The sequence below is a fragment of the Podarcis liolepis genome (genome assembly GCF_965112155.1).
Source record: "Podarcis liolepis genome assembly, chromosome: 2".
Lineage (NCBI taxonomy): Eukaryota > Metazoa > Chordata > Lepidosauria > Squamata > Lacertidae > Podarcis > Podarcis liolepis.
The window spans coordinates 121335076-121350722 of NC_139555.1; the positions used below are offsets into that span (position 1 = coordinate 121335076).

At 49.7% G+C, this 15647-nt stretch overlaps 1 protein-coding gene across 8 annotated transcripts in view; it reads right to left on the reverse strand.

Annotated features, from left to right (window-relative positions):
• Positions 1–6078: 6078 nt before the first annotated feature.
• Positions 6079–15647, reverse strand: part of LOC310701763 (major histocompatibility complex class I-related gene protein-like) — a 44386-nt gene continuing 34817 nt past the window's right edge. For 3 of the 8 annotated variants that reach the window (XM_083493111.1, XM_083493108.1, XM_083493109.1), the window contains 5 exons: positions 12631–12918; positions 11488–11574; positions 8937–8975; positions 8257–8289; positions 6079–7727 (listed from right to left, as the gene is read on the reverse strand). In XM_083493111.1, coding sequence (XP_083349237.1) covers positions 7705–7727; positions 8257–8289; positions 8937–8975; positions 11488–11574; positions 12631–12918 — 470 coding nt within the window. In that variant the 3' untranslated portion in view covers positions 6079–7704. Of the gene's footprint in view, positions 7728–8256; positions 8290–8936; positions 8976–11452; positions 11575–12392; positions 12534–12592; positions 12919–15647 lie in introns of those variants that run through there. The other 5 variants (XR_014523099.1, XM_083493106.1, XM_083493105.1 and 2 more) reach the window with 5 other exon arrangements.

The window sequence follows — 15647 nt, forward strand, 5'->3', positions numbered from 1 at the left end:
CACCCTCCCCCATTTCTCCACAGTCCCATTTGTCTTTTCTCATTTTCCACTTTTTGTGATCCTCCGCTGCCCCCTGCCGGCTGCTTTCTTCCCCAGCTGAAATGGAAATCAGGTGATTTCTAAGAAATCCTTCAAGGGACCAGTTGAAGCAAGTCACGGGCTGCAAAAAAAAGGTCACGGTTCCCACATATGTCACAGATTTGCAATAGTTGAAAATGTGTGCAAGAGAGTAAGAGCCGTGGCAAAATGACACAGGCAACTCCCCACATGCACGCAACATACTTGCGCACAACCACAAGGCCTTGTGAGCAGACCCTCCCCAGAGCCCCAAGAGGATGTGTGCTCAGGCCAAGCCAGCCACTTCTTCCTTGGAGGGAGGGCAAAATGCCTGAGGTGGTTTCTGTGCTTGATCACCATGTGCCAAAGTCAGGAAAGACCAAACACTGTCCTTCTGAAAGACGTTTCTGGGTACCGATCTCCCCGCCAGGCGGCAATCCTGAAGGGCTGTTGTGGCTTTTGGTTTGTCACTTGAGGGGGAAAGGGGGCATTTCTCAGTGTTGTGGGGCTTCAACTGTTTAAGGCAGGCCCCAAGCTACTTTTTGGACTGCTAGAGGTGGCCACTAGTCAGTTTGCATAAATCCAGCCAGAGACTTTTAATAATCTTCAGGCTACATGACATGATGTTGTTGTCACTGAGCCAGGAAAGAGACGCACCAGCGAAACACCACCATTTTGTTTCCTCTTCTGCAGCCTGGCCTTCACAAAATGGCTTCCGTTCTTGGCAGGCAGGCAGGAGGGTGGGGACCAGCCTTGCCCTGAACACTTTCCTCCCTTCAGGGGAGAGGTTTGTTCAGGGGGAGGCTGGCCAAGGAAGGGAGGGAGGGAGGGAGGGAAAGCCACAGCAGCTCCCACCATAACACAGCCTGTTTGAGAGGAATTAATATACAGATTTGGCTGTTTGTCGGGTGATGATTTTGTCCCCTCACAATGAGTGACTGGGGCTTGTTATGTATTGAAGTGCTCACCCTGGCCACCAGGGTATTGTGTATATAGTTTTCACTCAGGTCCACGTCAGTTAATTTAGGCGGGAAACCCTGGGTTGTTGTTACAATGTGACAGCCGGCTGCCTATAAAAGCAGGCCGGCTGAGCTGTTTGCTGTTCAGTTCAGTTCAGTTCAGTTCCAGCTTACTTATAAAGATCTACTTGGAGGAATCTCTGTGTCGTCTGCTTTGTCAACCCACTACTTAATAGGTCTCATCCACTCTTCCACTTCTCCCACCTCTTTCTGCTGAATCGGAGCAAACATCAATCAGGTCTTCTGCAGATTGACGTTTGCTCTGATTTAGCAGTAAAGAGTGGATTTTCTGGGGGAAGCAGCAGGGCAAACAGAACATGGCTCGGGCCAGGGCTTTTTCCAGCCAGAACGCAGTTCCTTCACCTCTCAGGTGGGCAACTTTGCCATCCTAAGAGAATAAGGGCAGCCTTCATGGCGAGTTCCAGCACCCCTTTTTCCAGAAAAATAGCACTCTCCCCAGAAGGCCTTCACACTCCAACAGCCCCAGGAAGCTTCAACCACCTCCCAATGAGACCAGACTCTCCCCAGGGGCACCTGGTTTTGCCACTCTCTGCACAGGTAGCGGCAGGGGCGCCGACTTATAAAAAATATTGGGGGGGCCCATACCAGGGTCCTGCCGCTGGTTCGCTTGGGTAGCCGGGAGAACGCAGTTCGAGGTGGCGGTGTTGGGGAGAGACCCTCGCTCAGGGCGCCACTAGACTTGGCGGCCGGCGGCCTATCTGGGGGGTTCTGGAGCGTATTTCGGCAGAGCGATTGGGGAGGAGGGGGCTTGTTGCCGGATTCTTCAGCTGGGCCGGAGATCCGCTGCTGGGGGGTCCCTGGGCCGAGTTGTGAGCACGGCCTGCTGAAGGGAGATCCAGCCGATTGCGCGACGGGGACGGCCGGGGCTCTCCGGCTAGGGCGCGCGGCTGGCTGGCGGGCGAGGGAGCAGGTGGGGAGGAGGCGGGGGTCCTCACTCTCTTAGGAAACGCGCCCGCGCGCCCGATTGCCACGAAGTCCGAAGGGTGCGTGTGTGGAATTAAAAAGCAAAAACGAGATACGGGCAGGGCAGGCAAAGAGTTTTCTGCAAGAGGATGGAGGGCAGGTTGAAGAGAAAATCACTCAGGATGAGACAGTCAAATCAGCCATGATAAAATGGGCTCAGGATATTGGGTATAACATCATATTTGAGGACTGGGAAAGGTTATGGACCACCGGAATGAAATTCACGGCATGTAATGCCTTGAAGGAAAATATTATGAAAATGATTTATAGGTGGTACATGACCCCAGTCAAGCTTGCAAAAATATATCACCTGTCTGATAATAAATGTTGGAAATGTAAGGAGGCTGAAGGGACATTCTTTCACCTCTGGTGGACTTGTTCAAAAGTGAAGGCCTTCTGGGAAATGATCTATAATGAGTTAAAAAAGGTATTTAAGTATACCTTTCCCAAGAAACCAGAGGCCTTCCTCTTGGGCATTGTCGGCCAGAAAGTGTTAAAGAAGGACAGAACTTTCTTTATGTATGCAACTACAGCAGCAAGAATACTTATCGCAAAATATTGGAAGACACAAGATTTGCCCACACTGGAAGAGTGGCAGACGCAATTGATGGACTACATGGAACTTGCTGAAATGACGGGCAGAATCCGAGATTTGGGAGAAGAAACAACGGAAGAGGACTGGAAAAAATTTAAGGACTATTTACAAAAACAATATAAGTTGTATGAATGTTAAAAATTTACACAATTCGGAAACTATAGCTTCAGCAATTAGATTTGGGAAACAGGAAATTATATTTTAAGTAAGAAAAGGTCAAAATCTAAGGTAATACTATGTTTAATTTAAGATATAAGTAACTGATGAAAAGTATGTTAAATTTAGAGGTATAGTATTTGAAAAGTACAAAATAAGGTACGAAACAAGGTAATAATTTGCTGATATCTTTATTATAAAGAATGCAGGGTAAGGGAGATGCGAGGAAGTCCAGTTAGTTATATAAAAAATGTGTTGAATGGTTGGTTTTCTTTTCTTCTTTTTCTTTTTTTCTTTTTCTTGTTCTTTTACTTTTTTCTTCAGTGTATGTTTCTAACTTTGTATTTGAAAACTTAATAAAATATTTATAAAAAAAGAAGAAGAGAAAATCCTTTCGCTTTTCTGGGGCGCAGGGAAGTCTCAGAGCCGGAGGTTGGGGAAGGGACCCCCTTTGCTCTGCCCTCTTCTCCCGTCTTAGATTCGCATGGGGGTCCCCGCCCGAGCTTGCCTGGCCACCGGGCCACACAAGGACCGCGCTCTACGCGGCGCACCTTGCTAGCCGCGCAGCTGTCCTCCGCAGCTGTGGAGCGGCCCTGCGCCGGTGCCCAGCCCCTCTGGGCGCCCGCTGCGCTGCCAATGACAAGCGGGCGACGTCGCGGGCGGGGAAGGCGTCGCTTTCTTTCCCGATCCTTCATCCTCCCAGTCTTCCAGCCCTTTTTTGGGTTGGAAGCTCGTCTCGTTCGCCCTTCTCCTTTCTTCACCCTGCGCGCAATTTTCCTCCCTCGTCTCCCTCCCCATTTCTCCTTCCTTCCTGACTGACTGACGGGCTCGGGCTTTGGCTCGGGCTTTGGCTCGGGCTCGGGCAGCCACAGCGTCGGCGGTGTTGGCGATCGGCGGCGCGGGGGGATGGCCCTCCCGGGGGAGCCGGCGCTGCTCAATGGGGTTGCCAAGGAGACAGGCCGGCCGCCCCCCTCCCCCGGCCCGGCGCCCCCCGCCGCGCCGGTGCCCGTTATCGAGCTGGTGCGCGCCGGGCGCCCTATAAAAGCCGCGGATGCGCCCCCCGCCGCCCGAGATTATTGGGGGGGCTGAGCCCCCCCAAACGAATTTTTGAGGGGGCTCGAGCCCCCTCAGGCCCCATGGAGTCGGCGCCTATGGGTAGCGGCATTATGAAATGGATGTTGAGATTCCCCCTCTCATCCAAGTGCTGGACCCCATCTGGCGATGGTCCTTCTGCTACAATGCCATGGTCTCCCTGACTCACCGGGGAAATATAAATCACCATTTCACCATTTCTTGCAGGGAATCCACTGGGGGCTGGCCATAGTCCGAGCCTGAGCACTTTCCACAAGAAATGAAATGCTGTTATGATTTCACAAAATGTATGTGCCGCCTGATGCCTTCTCAACTCACACATTTCAATCAAAGGGGAGGAGGAAGAGATATTCCAACGCTGAATTTATTGAGATTGAAAACCATTCATTCATATATTTTTTGAATTGTAAATGAGCCACATAAATGCAACATGCAAGGAAAAGTCAAGCGTTACCTGCATTTCACCAGCAGGCCCTAAAATTCAACAGTAAAATCCGTTTTTAAAAATCCCAGTCACAGTGGTCGTGTGGATCTCAAAAGGGCATTTCTGAGGTGCCAAAGGGCAGGGCAAAGAGTGTTTTTAGCAAACAATAGAAGCTGTAAAGTGAAGGTGTCAGACCCACCTCTGTGCGCAGAGATGCCACCATTTAGGAGCTCCCACAGGTAACACTCTTTCCTGGGCCACTGGCACCCCACGTGTCTGTGAGCAGCGGAAGGTATGGGGCAGCACCAAGATCCACACTGAATTGCAGTTGGCACAATCTGATTTTGGTGTGGAAGAACTTTTTCCAGGGGAGTGGGAAAAAGGAGGAGGAAGGGGGCACCTTAAGAGACATGAAAACAGAAGGATTTGGGAGCAGGTGTGTGTCATGTAACAGTCAGTGTGCTAGACTAGGAGCTGGGAGACCAGGGTTCAAATCCCCCCTCGCCCAGGAAGCTCACTGGGTGACGTTGGGCCAGTCATTGTCTCTCAGCCTAACCTACCTCAGAGGGTTGTTGTGGAGAATAAAACGAGTGGAGGAGAACCATTCAGGGATGTAAGTGTAATAAAATTGAGGCATCTTTTATTCACATGTGGTCCTGTAAAATAATTAAGGAATATTGGGAATTTAATGAAATAAAAAAGATACTTAAAAAAACTTTCCCCAAAACACCTGAGTTTTTCCTCTTGGGCATGGTAACAATGGAGCCCCCCCCCAAAAGCAAAAGAGTTTATTATTAGATGCCACTGCCAGTTTATTGGCAAAAAGGTGGAGAACAAGCATTATTTATTATTATTATTATTAATAATAATAATAATAATAATAATAATAATAATAATAATAATACCCTGCCCATCTGGCTGGGTTTCCCCAACCACTCTGGGCGGCTGCCAACCGAATATTAATAACACAATACAGCATCAAACATTAAAAACTTCCCCAAACAGGGCTGCCTTCAGATGCCTACTAAAAGTCAGATTGTTGTTTACTTCCTTGACATCCAATGGAAGGGCGTTCCACAGGGCGGGCGCCACTGCCAAAAAGGCCCTCTGCCTGGTTCCCTGTAACCTCACTTCTCGCAATGAGGGAACCGCCAGAAGGCCCTCAGAGCTGGACCTCAGTGTCTGGGCAGAACGATGGGGGTGGAGACGCTCCTTCAGGTAAATAATTCTTTTTTAAAATGGGTCCCCACCCCACGGAGGCTTGTTTTCAAGGTGGGCATGCACCCCTTCCCATTCTCCCATTTAGCGCTGTAGGACCTGGTGGAGCTGCCCAAACTTTAACATACAACACAGTCTACACCCTTGTAAGATTATACAATACAATTATAATACATAAATAATAATAAGGGATGCTTTGCAACCATCAGTTCAGTTCTCCATGTGTTGCCTAGACGTAATATTATCTGTGCGTGTACATGTGCAAATGATTTGCAGTGCTCCAATGTCGCCTTAAGTTGTGTTTTCCATGAAGTCCCATTGTACGTAGCATAACTCACACACCAAGGCCAGCCCAATACATTTTGACACCTGAGGCATCCCCAAAATGGCATCCCACTCCCCACCAGGGAAGAAGGGGTGAGGGAAGATTTCTAATCAGGGCAGGGGGGGGGGGGAATACCTGTCTGTGTCTGTGAATATTCTCAGGAACTTCAAAATCTCTGGAACACCTGTAATAAGAAGGCAAGAACCACTAAAGACAAAGGGAGTGCACCCTTATTTAGTTAAGTCAAACATATATTATAGAAGTTAAAAATAATAATTACATCCAGTGTCTTCAAAGCAAGGTGTAGCAAATCCATTGGGTTAGGTAAAAAAGAGTCCTGTGGCCTCTGGAGGTCTCCTTCCTGGCTTCCTCCTTGGCTGTCAGCAGGAACAGTCCCTCTCCTGTAGGAGAGTCGCTACACCCCATCCCCTCAGCCTCTCTACCTCTTTCTCAGTTCCCCATTTTGTCCACTTCCCCCTTCAGCTGCTTCTTCCTCCCCCTCCAGCCTGTTTCTCAACTCACTGCCCCAGGGCATCATGGGAGGCCCAGGGTGGAGCCCCAGAGAACAGCAGCTGGTTGTCCTGGACGTGGAGCTCCATGAACCAGGCTGGAGAACTGGAGCCTTGAAGGTATCAGGACAGAAAGAGGGTCTGGAGGAAACTGCGTCAGCAGCTGCCATTGCCACGGGGAGGGTCTGAATGCCCCCTGGAGCTCCTCATTCTCTGCTCTGCCTGAGGATGTTTGAAGAGAGGCCTCAACTCCAGCAGACGTCACCTCTGGACCACTCTGGATCTAGTCAGACAGGAGAGTGAGGTTCTGGGGATGCAGGAGGTGACCCAGGAGGGCTGGTGGAGGACGTCCCTCCCATCTGCAGGGGAACTGGAGCACGGCTCTTGGTCAACACGGGCAAAACTCCTCCATATCCAGATGTTGTAACTGGAGATGATGTCCTCCTTGGCTTCTACGGGATCAATGGCCAACGTCTGTCCTTCATCTTCTGAGGGAGACTTGCAAGCTTCCAGATTAGAATAGGATCCAATTCTGACAGCCTCTCTAGTCTTCAGCCGCTCAGTTCCTTCTCTTTCAGCTTCAACTCCTGAGCATCTAAGTATCCCTCCTCCCTGCCAACCATCCCTCCCTGCCAGTTTCTTCACCACCTCACACAGAAGGTGGGTGGAAAACACTCAGCCAGAGCAGTTAGGCTGCTTTTATACATTCCATGACATACCATCCGTTTAGCCAAAGGCTGGGCGGCCCAAGAGGCAGGTAGGAAGTAACAATTCAGCCTATTTCACGCATAATACACTTAAAGATGTTGCCTTTCCTTCAATTTGGATGGAAAGGGAGTGACATAAGATTGGGGAAGGGCTTGTGGAGGGAACCACAGCAACAAATAACCAAGAGATACCATCAAAATCACTGCAAGTGGTTGTCAATCTCCTCATCCCCTTTTTATATTATAATTTTTAAAATGTATTTCTATTAAAGATTTATTACTTTACAAAAATGTGTGTAATGTCTCTTATTTCAAGTTGTGTTTTGTACAGATCAGTTTCATTTGTTGTGAGACATTAGTCTCCTCATTAATTTTAAAAGCTTTTAGTTGCATATATCTGGAGATTTCTCATTAATACAAGCACATTTCTGCAAAGCAAAATTGGCCATAATCTATCAGAAAAGCATGATTACCCTCAAATTCAAGTTACAGATGGAGTCAGAATAGATGGGTGAGAGCCAGGATTAAGGAACATCAGAAACAGCATTAAAGGACAGGGGGAACTCTGATCCTCTGCAATTCACAGCCAAACTTGGGCAGGCTCCTTCTGGTCTCATCTCACACACCAGGCTGGTATGAAACTGCAGAAATAAAGAACAGGAGGGTTTCAAAAGCCAGCATCATGGTGTGGTGGCATCAGCATTACAGAGCTAGTGGGAACCCAAAGGCTGTCTAGTCCAGCCTCTCAAGGAAAACCACCATCCCTCATCACGTCAAATGCTAGGAGCATCACCAAAATGGGCCTGTAGGTCAAATGCCTGCAGAGGGCAGCTCCAGCAAGTGAGCCAAGCTGCACACTTTGGGGGAATACCGGAAGGACACAAAGCAGTCCTACCAGAAGGAAAAATCCCTTCCAGAACCCCTTCCAAGATCTCTCATTCAGATCCTGCGTAGAACCCATTCGTCAGGTAGAGGGGATCCTCTGTGGAGCTCAGATGAAGAGACAGAATGAGTCACAAGAGCGATTTACAGCTCAATGAACACTGCAGATTATGTCACACTTGGAAACCCCAAGGTGGGTAACAGGTGAAGCTTTTCCCCATTGGGTGATGTTCCCCATGGAGTCTTCTGCAAGAGACCCCCTTTGCCCTCACCTGCTCCCCCACTTACCCCTGGCAGAGCTGTCGAGCCCCTGGTCACTTGCTGCAAAAGGGAGGAAACACAGGAATCAGGATCCCAGGGAGGGAGATCCCATCCCCCCAGCCCTTCTCCTCCCTCCTTCCAACCCCATCCCAAATCAGGCTCAATATGGGGAGGGGCCTAAGAAGAGTTCAGGGACAGGCAGCCCAGAGGCAAGGGGACTCAAGGACAGCACTTGAGGGAGAAGCAGACACTTGAGAGCAAAGAGAGATGGGCACAGCCTGGCATGGAGGCAGCGGGGGACTAGAGCGGGGGTGGGTGCGATCTGGGCAGGAAGGCAGAAGCGGGGGGAGAGCAATGGTGGGTTCCTGACACCCACAGACTTGAGCCACCCAACCAATTCTTTAGCTTCAGGTTCTAGTAGATTAAACCCCCAGAGATCCCTCTCTCCCCGCACCCTCGGCTCTTCCTCCTGCTCCTTCTTGGAGCCCCTCCCTCAGCCGACAGTCTCTCTGCAGCCTTTTCCTGGCCCTGAGGGACCCCTTGCTCTCCACAGACAGGCTGAGCAGACGGGCTGAAGCTTTCCATCTGGGTCTTGGGCTTAAGGACCAGGCCACCACCAGGTTTAGTTTAGTCTGTTTGTAACCTGTTCCTGCTCCATAGTGGGGGGGGGGGGGAAATACGTCAGAGAGAGGGGAGGAGTCACTCACTTCGGGTTTCTTCGTAGGCTGCATTCTCGTTCCATTGCCCTGTGAAGACAAAAGCAGGAGGTCAGAGCTGGAAGGGACCTCCAGAGGCCACCCAAACCTATTTCAACCATTTGACTCTCAGATGCTGAAACCTTCCCAGCAGATACTTCTCTTGTCTCTTCTGAACACCTCCAAGGAAGGTGAGCCCAGAAGGGGAGCTTTTCAAGGAACTCAAGTTTCAAAGAAGAAAAGAATGAGAAAATTAAATTTAAAAAAATCAACATGGGAACCAGGCATTGGACAAATTCCAAGAGGGTGGAAGGAAACATTATCCAGTCCCTTCACTTATTCCTTTTCAGATTATTATTTCACTCCCAGCAGACCCCTAATCCTCAAACTTGCCCAGAGGAGGGGGGGGGGAGAGATAATGAACAGTACAATTCTAGGCAGGTCTGCTCAGAAGAAAGTCCTATTCAGTTCAATACAGCGTCCTCCCAGATCAATATTTATTTATTCATTCATTTAATGAAGATGGCAGGGCAGTTTACAACATTAAAATATGAAATGAGAGCACAAAATACACAATAAAGCAAAAACAAACCAGTAACTCTGCTCCCACAAACACATTTAAAAGGCCAAAGGCCTGGTTAGAAATAAATGTTTTTGCCTGGCACATAAAGATTGAAATTGAAATTGAAATTTTATTGCGGCCATAGGCCCATACAGATAAAAACAAGACATAAATAACAGTTTTTGCACGTGGGAAAAAACAGCCGCTAAAACACCACTATAACAATAAAATACTGTAGTATGGAATGGAAGGAAGGAATGGCATGCTGCGCCTTAATTAACTTGTAGGGCTCCTTGGCAGCGCTTTTGGGTAAGGACAGCGACCAGGAACCTAGCCACTTTCAGTGTCGTATGGATATCCTTATCCTGCAAGATTTGGGCAAGGTGGAATTTTGGTGGGGTACCCTCTAGCTTCTGTATGATTAATCCCAACAAATTTGCCCGTGGCACATTGAACAAGGGGCAAGTGAACATAATGTGCTGAAGCGACTCTGGCGTCTCCTTATCACATTCGCACATGGCGGAGGCTTGGCCTTTTGAGAATCTATGTCTCAGGACATTAGAGGGAAAAACGTTAAACCTCGCCTTGGTGAAGGCCAGCCTATGGGCAACAGACGAAAGGGAGGAGAGGTATGATGGAACGCAATAAGTTAAAGTAATACCGATGTTCTGGGGCGAACAAACACCTCCCCCCAGCATATAATTTCGCTGTAAATCGATGTCGTCCAGTCTTTGGCGGATCAGTCTTTGAGCAGTGATTTGATCTAGTTTTAGGGAATCTAAGGGAGAGATTCCGTAGCTCAGGAGTTTGGCATGAATTCTACTAGTCCAAAGGCTGGAGAATTCATCTCGCCATAAGCATTGGACAAGGTAATCGTCTGGTAATCTGTGCCACAATGATAACCAATAATTGAAGACTTGCTTCCACAGGCAAGTTTCTAAGGATGCGATCTTCAATTCTAATCGGATGGCTGCGTTGCTTACGCACAGGGGGAGCATTAGGAGCCGACGTAGGAATTGGTTTTGCAAAGTCTCAAGAGGAGTAAGATCTGTCATCACGGCCCAGAGTGGGGCAGCATAAGCAAGCACGGGAACCACTTTTGCCTTGAACACCTTTAGGGCCGAGGGAACATGCAAAGCTCCATCCGAAAAGAAAAATCGGAGGAGCGCATATGACAGAGTTTTGGCCTTGTTAAGTAGGTGTTGAATTTGTGCTTTCCACCCCAAATTGTATTGAAAAATAACTCCTAGGTATTGAAATTTTAGGACTTGCTCTATTTTTGCTCCACCAAGCTTCCATTCGTATAATCTCCGACTTCTGGCGAAAATCAGAATCTTAGATTTAGCATGGTTGATGGTTAATTGGTTGAGTTGCCAGTACGTGGCAAAGATCTTCAGAGCTCTAGTTAGACCAACACGTGTATAAGATAGAATTACCGCGTCGTCCGCGTATAAAAGGAGAGGACAGCGGTAATCCGCTAGTCTAGGCGCGTGTGTACTTGGAGATGAGTTGACTAGGGGTGCTCGCATGTCGCTGATGAATAGGTTGAATAGGCAGGGAGCTAATATACATCCTTGGCGCACTCCCTTGTTTATTGGAATCGAATTTGTGAGGTCGCCCGCAGGAGTAAGTCTCACTCTGGCAAGGGTACCTTCGTGGAGCTGGCTTATAAGCCATAAGAGTCTTCTATCGATGCCCTGTTTCGCAAGTTTCTCCCAAAGAATAAAGATTTGTAAGGAAGGCTCCCTGCTAAGTGTGCACAGGACTGAAGGCTTAGTATGGATTAAAACATCAGGTGGGAAGTGAACTTCCTGAGCACAGAGTGAGCGCAAAGCAATGACCAGCAGGACTTTGGGTTCATGTTCAAAGGGTGTTTTATGGGGAGGGGTCTCTGTAGGATGCCAGCGACAGTTTCCAGGAAGCTCCACCAGCACATTCCCAGTCGGAGGCCGAGACATAAGGACACAGGAGAGGCAGCAAACGCATCCAGGATTTACTTACTGCGGATGAAGAAGAATATGATCCCAGAGACCAGCAGGATGGCAGCCACAACACCCAAAATGGCTCCCACAATGAGCCCCAGGTTGACTGAAAGGGGACAAGAGACATTTTCATTCAGACTGGCGGCAGCAGCTCCCCAAGGCCTCAAGCAGGAGATTTGAGTGGAGGTGCTGAGCTATGAGCCCGGGAGGCAAAGCAGGCCCTCTCTCTCTCCTGACAGGCCAAGGTCTTCTCTCTAATGATCCTGATACAAGGGAGTATTTTTCCACCAGAGTCCAGCATTATAGGTCTTCAAAATAACCATTTTATTTAAGGAAGACAGTTGACAGGCACACCTGTTTCATCACAGACTCCAGACTTAAAAGCAGGTCTCCTCCTGCTCAGGCGCTTCAGCCTTCTCTGTCCTGACCCTGAGAGGATTCCCTCCCCCCTGAGACCCCCCAGAGCCCAGCATTACAGGCCTTCAGGGAAGGCACAAACCCTTAGGAAGAAGCATTTTGTGTAGGGTTGCCATATGTCTGGTTTTTCCTGGACACGCCCTCATGGGCGTTTGGGCTAAGTGGAGATGAGTATTAGTTTTTCTAGCTCGGAACGAGTTGAAGTACTCTCTGTCTGGGGCTCCCTCTTTTAAATTCGCTGCCCCTTTTTCAGTCGCAGGTAGTGTGAATAAGTCAGCCATGTGGAGGAGGTCGTATGATTTTGAAGAAATAACATATCTGCCCACATGCTGTGACATCAGAACTGCTTGGGTTTAAAGGCAAAAAGGTGACAGTCAGTTTTTACCTACAACATTCAAATTGAGACACTTGCCAGGAAAGGCTGCATCTGTCAAAATCTACAGATTCTGATTGAGTTGCTTCCCTCCAGAGCAGCCTTTCTCAACCTGTGGGTCCCCAGATGTTGTTGAACTACAACTCCCATCACTCCTTGCTAGCAAGGCCAGAGCTCAGGGATAATGGGAGTTGTAGTCCAACAACATATGGGGACCCACAGGTTGAGAACTGCTGCTCCAGAGACATAGACAGGATCCAACTGGGGTTCCCCATCTGAGCTGTGCTGCTGCTGAAGGGAGGAGCTGGGTGGAAATCCCCCTCCCAGAGCCCACCCCTTCCCCTCCTGCCTGCCTGTCTTTCTGTCTCTCACCAGGCTCCTTCTCCCAGGCCACGTCCAGAGGCTTCTCCAGGCTGTCGTGCTCCACGCGGCACCGGAAGCGCTCCCTCTCCTCGGGGTCGATCAGGACACTGAGCAAGAGATAGTAGGTCCCGTCCGAGTTGGGGGCGACCAATCCTCGGAGGGTGCCCTCCTGCCAGACCTCCCCGTCCTTCACCCAGTTGGCCTCAATCTCCTTGGGGTAGAAGCCGTGGACTTGGCAAACGAGGGTCTCCAGGCCGTCATAGTCTGCCTTCCTGGTCACCTTCACCACCGGAGCCTCTGCAAAAAGGGCCGCATTGGGGTTAACAGAGAGACATCCACAACAGGAGCCTGGAGGAATCCTGCATTTTTTAAGAGCAGAGGAGCAGGGACCCAAGGGGCAACCTTGTCAGAATCTCACATCTCCAGAAATTAAAAAGAACTGTGAATAAATGGGATTCTTCAACCTGCTTTGGCATCTTCCCCAGTCAGTGTCTATGGTGGAACTGTTTATGGTGGAACCCTGAAAGGGTCCCTTGAGGTTGGAAAGGGCCCATCTCCCTTCTCCACGGCAGCCTCCCCTGGAGTGGAAAGGGCAGACCAGGAGGCCCAGTAAGCCAGCAACTTACACACATTTAACTTGTGCACATAGAGCTTTACGCACTTGTCAAAAATATTCTAAAAACCAAAAAGAGGAGGCGGGCGTCTGGGGAAGAAGGACTTTGGCAAACCCAATCTCCCTTGAATCCAATATACACAATTTTGGCTTTAGGCAAGATTTGCAGAATGTAACCCCTGTTTAAAAACTGCCTTCCTGGGTAGCTGTTGTCTGAAGGGGCTGTTCCAGGATCCCACCCACTTTGCAGTGCCTGGACTGGAAACCCAGGTCTAGGAGGGGATGTGGCTCTGCTGGGGGGAGCAGGAAGAAAGGAAGGTCAAGCCCTTTCCCCATAGAAACCCCAAACAAGACCTCCCCACCCCACCTACCTGTCCTCAGCCAAACCTCCATCCCAAAGAGAATGATTCCCAGCCTCCTTTGCACGTTGTCACCCTTGAAAACACTTCAATGTGGCTTTGGGAGTGAAATCCTCAACCTCAACAAATATGCTCAGTGTCTCTGGGGTGAATTATCACCAGGCCCCACAGATGAATTTGCTCAGCTCTCTCTAAGCACAGCTAATACGTATGTGTCAGTCCGCAAACAGGGAGGGTGCTAGAATTATTTCATTTTTAATTAAAAATAATAATAATAATGATAATAATAATAATAATTTATTATTTATACCCCGCCCATCTGGATGAGTTTCCCCAGCCACTCTGGGCGGCTCCCAATCAAGTGTTAAAAACAGTACAGCATTACGTATTAAAAACTTCCCTGAACAGGGCTGCCTTAAGATGTCTTCTGAATGTCAGGTAGTTGTTTATCTCTTTGACATCTGGTGGGAGGGCGTTCCACAGGGCGGGTGCCACCACCGAGAAGGCCCTCTGCCTGGTTCCCTGTAACTTGGCTTCTCGCAGTGAGGGAACCCCCAGAAGGCCCTCGGTGCTGGATCTCAGTGTCCAGGCTGAACGATGGGGGTGGAGACGCTCCTTCAGGTATACAGGACCGAGGCCGTTTAGGGCTTTAAAGGTCAGCACCAACACTTTAATTGTGCTCGGAAACATACTGGCAGCCAATGCAGATCTCTCAGAACCGGTGTTATGTGGTCCCGGCGGCCACTCTCAGTCACCAGTCTAGCTGCCGCATTCTGGATTAATTGCAGTTTCTGGGTCACCTTCAAAGGTAGCCCCACGTAGAGCGCGTTGCAGTAGTCCAAGCGGGAGATAACTAGAGCATGCACCACTCTGGCGAGACAATCCGTGGGCAGGTAGGGTCTTAGCCTGAGTACCAGGTGGAGCTGGTAGACAGCTGCCCTGGACACAGAGTTAACCTGCGCCTCCATGGACAGCTGTGAGTCCAAAATGACTCCCAGGCTGCGCACCTGGTCCTTCAGGGGCACAGTTACCCTATTCAGGACCAGGGAATCCCCCACACCCACCCGCTCCATGTCCCCCCAAAACAGTACTTCTGTCTTGTCAGGATTCAACCTCAATCTGTTAGCTGCCATCCATCCTCCAACCGCCTCCAGGCACTCACACAGGACCTTCACCGCCTTCACTGGTTCTGATTTAAAAGAGAGGTAGAGCTGGGTGTCATCTGCATACTGATGAACACCCAGTCCAAACCCCCTGATGATCTCTCCCAGCGGCTTCATATAGATATTAAAAAGCATGGGGGAGAGGACGGAATCCTGAGGCACCCCACAAGTGAGAGCCCAGGGGTCTGAACACTCATCCCCCCCCACCACTTTCTGGACACGGCCCAGGAGAAAGGAGCGGAACCACCTTATAACAGTGCGCCCAGCTCCCAGCCCCTCTAGACCGTCCAGGAGGATGTTATGGTTGGTGGTATCAAAAGCCTCTGAGAGATCCAGCAGAACTAGGAAACAGCTCTCACCTTGTCCCTAGCCCGCCGGAGATCATCAACCAGTGCGACCAAGGCAGTTTCAGTCCCATGGTGAGGCCTGAATCCCGATTGGAAGGGATCCAAATGGTCCGCATCCTCCAGGCGTGCTTGGAGTTGTTCAGCAACCACCCGCTCAATCACCTTGCCCAAGAATGGAAGATTTGAGACTGGGCGATAGTTGGCCAAACTGGCTGGGTCTAAAGATGTTTTTTTTAAGAAGCGGTTTAATGACTGCCTCTTTCAGCGGGTCTGGGAAGGCTCCCTCACAGAGGGAAGCATTCACCACCCGCAGAGTCCATTGCCCAGCCCTTCCCGGCTCGCTTTTATCAGCCAGGATGGGCAAGGATCAAGGAGACAGGTGGTCGGTTTCACTCGTCCAAGCAGCCTGTCTGCATTCTCGGAGGTAACAGATTGGAACTGATCCCATGTAACAGGACTAGACAGAACTCTAGCACTCTCCCGCCCCGGCCCTACTCCCACGGTGGAGTTTACCTTCTTCTGAATCTGAGCGACTTTATCTGCA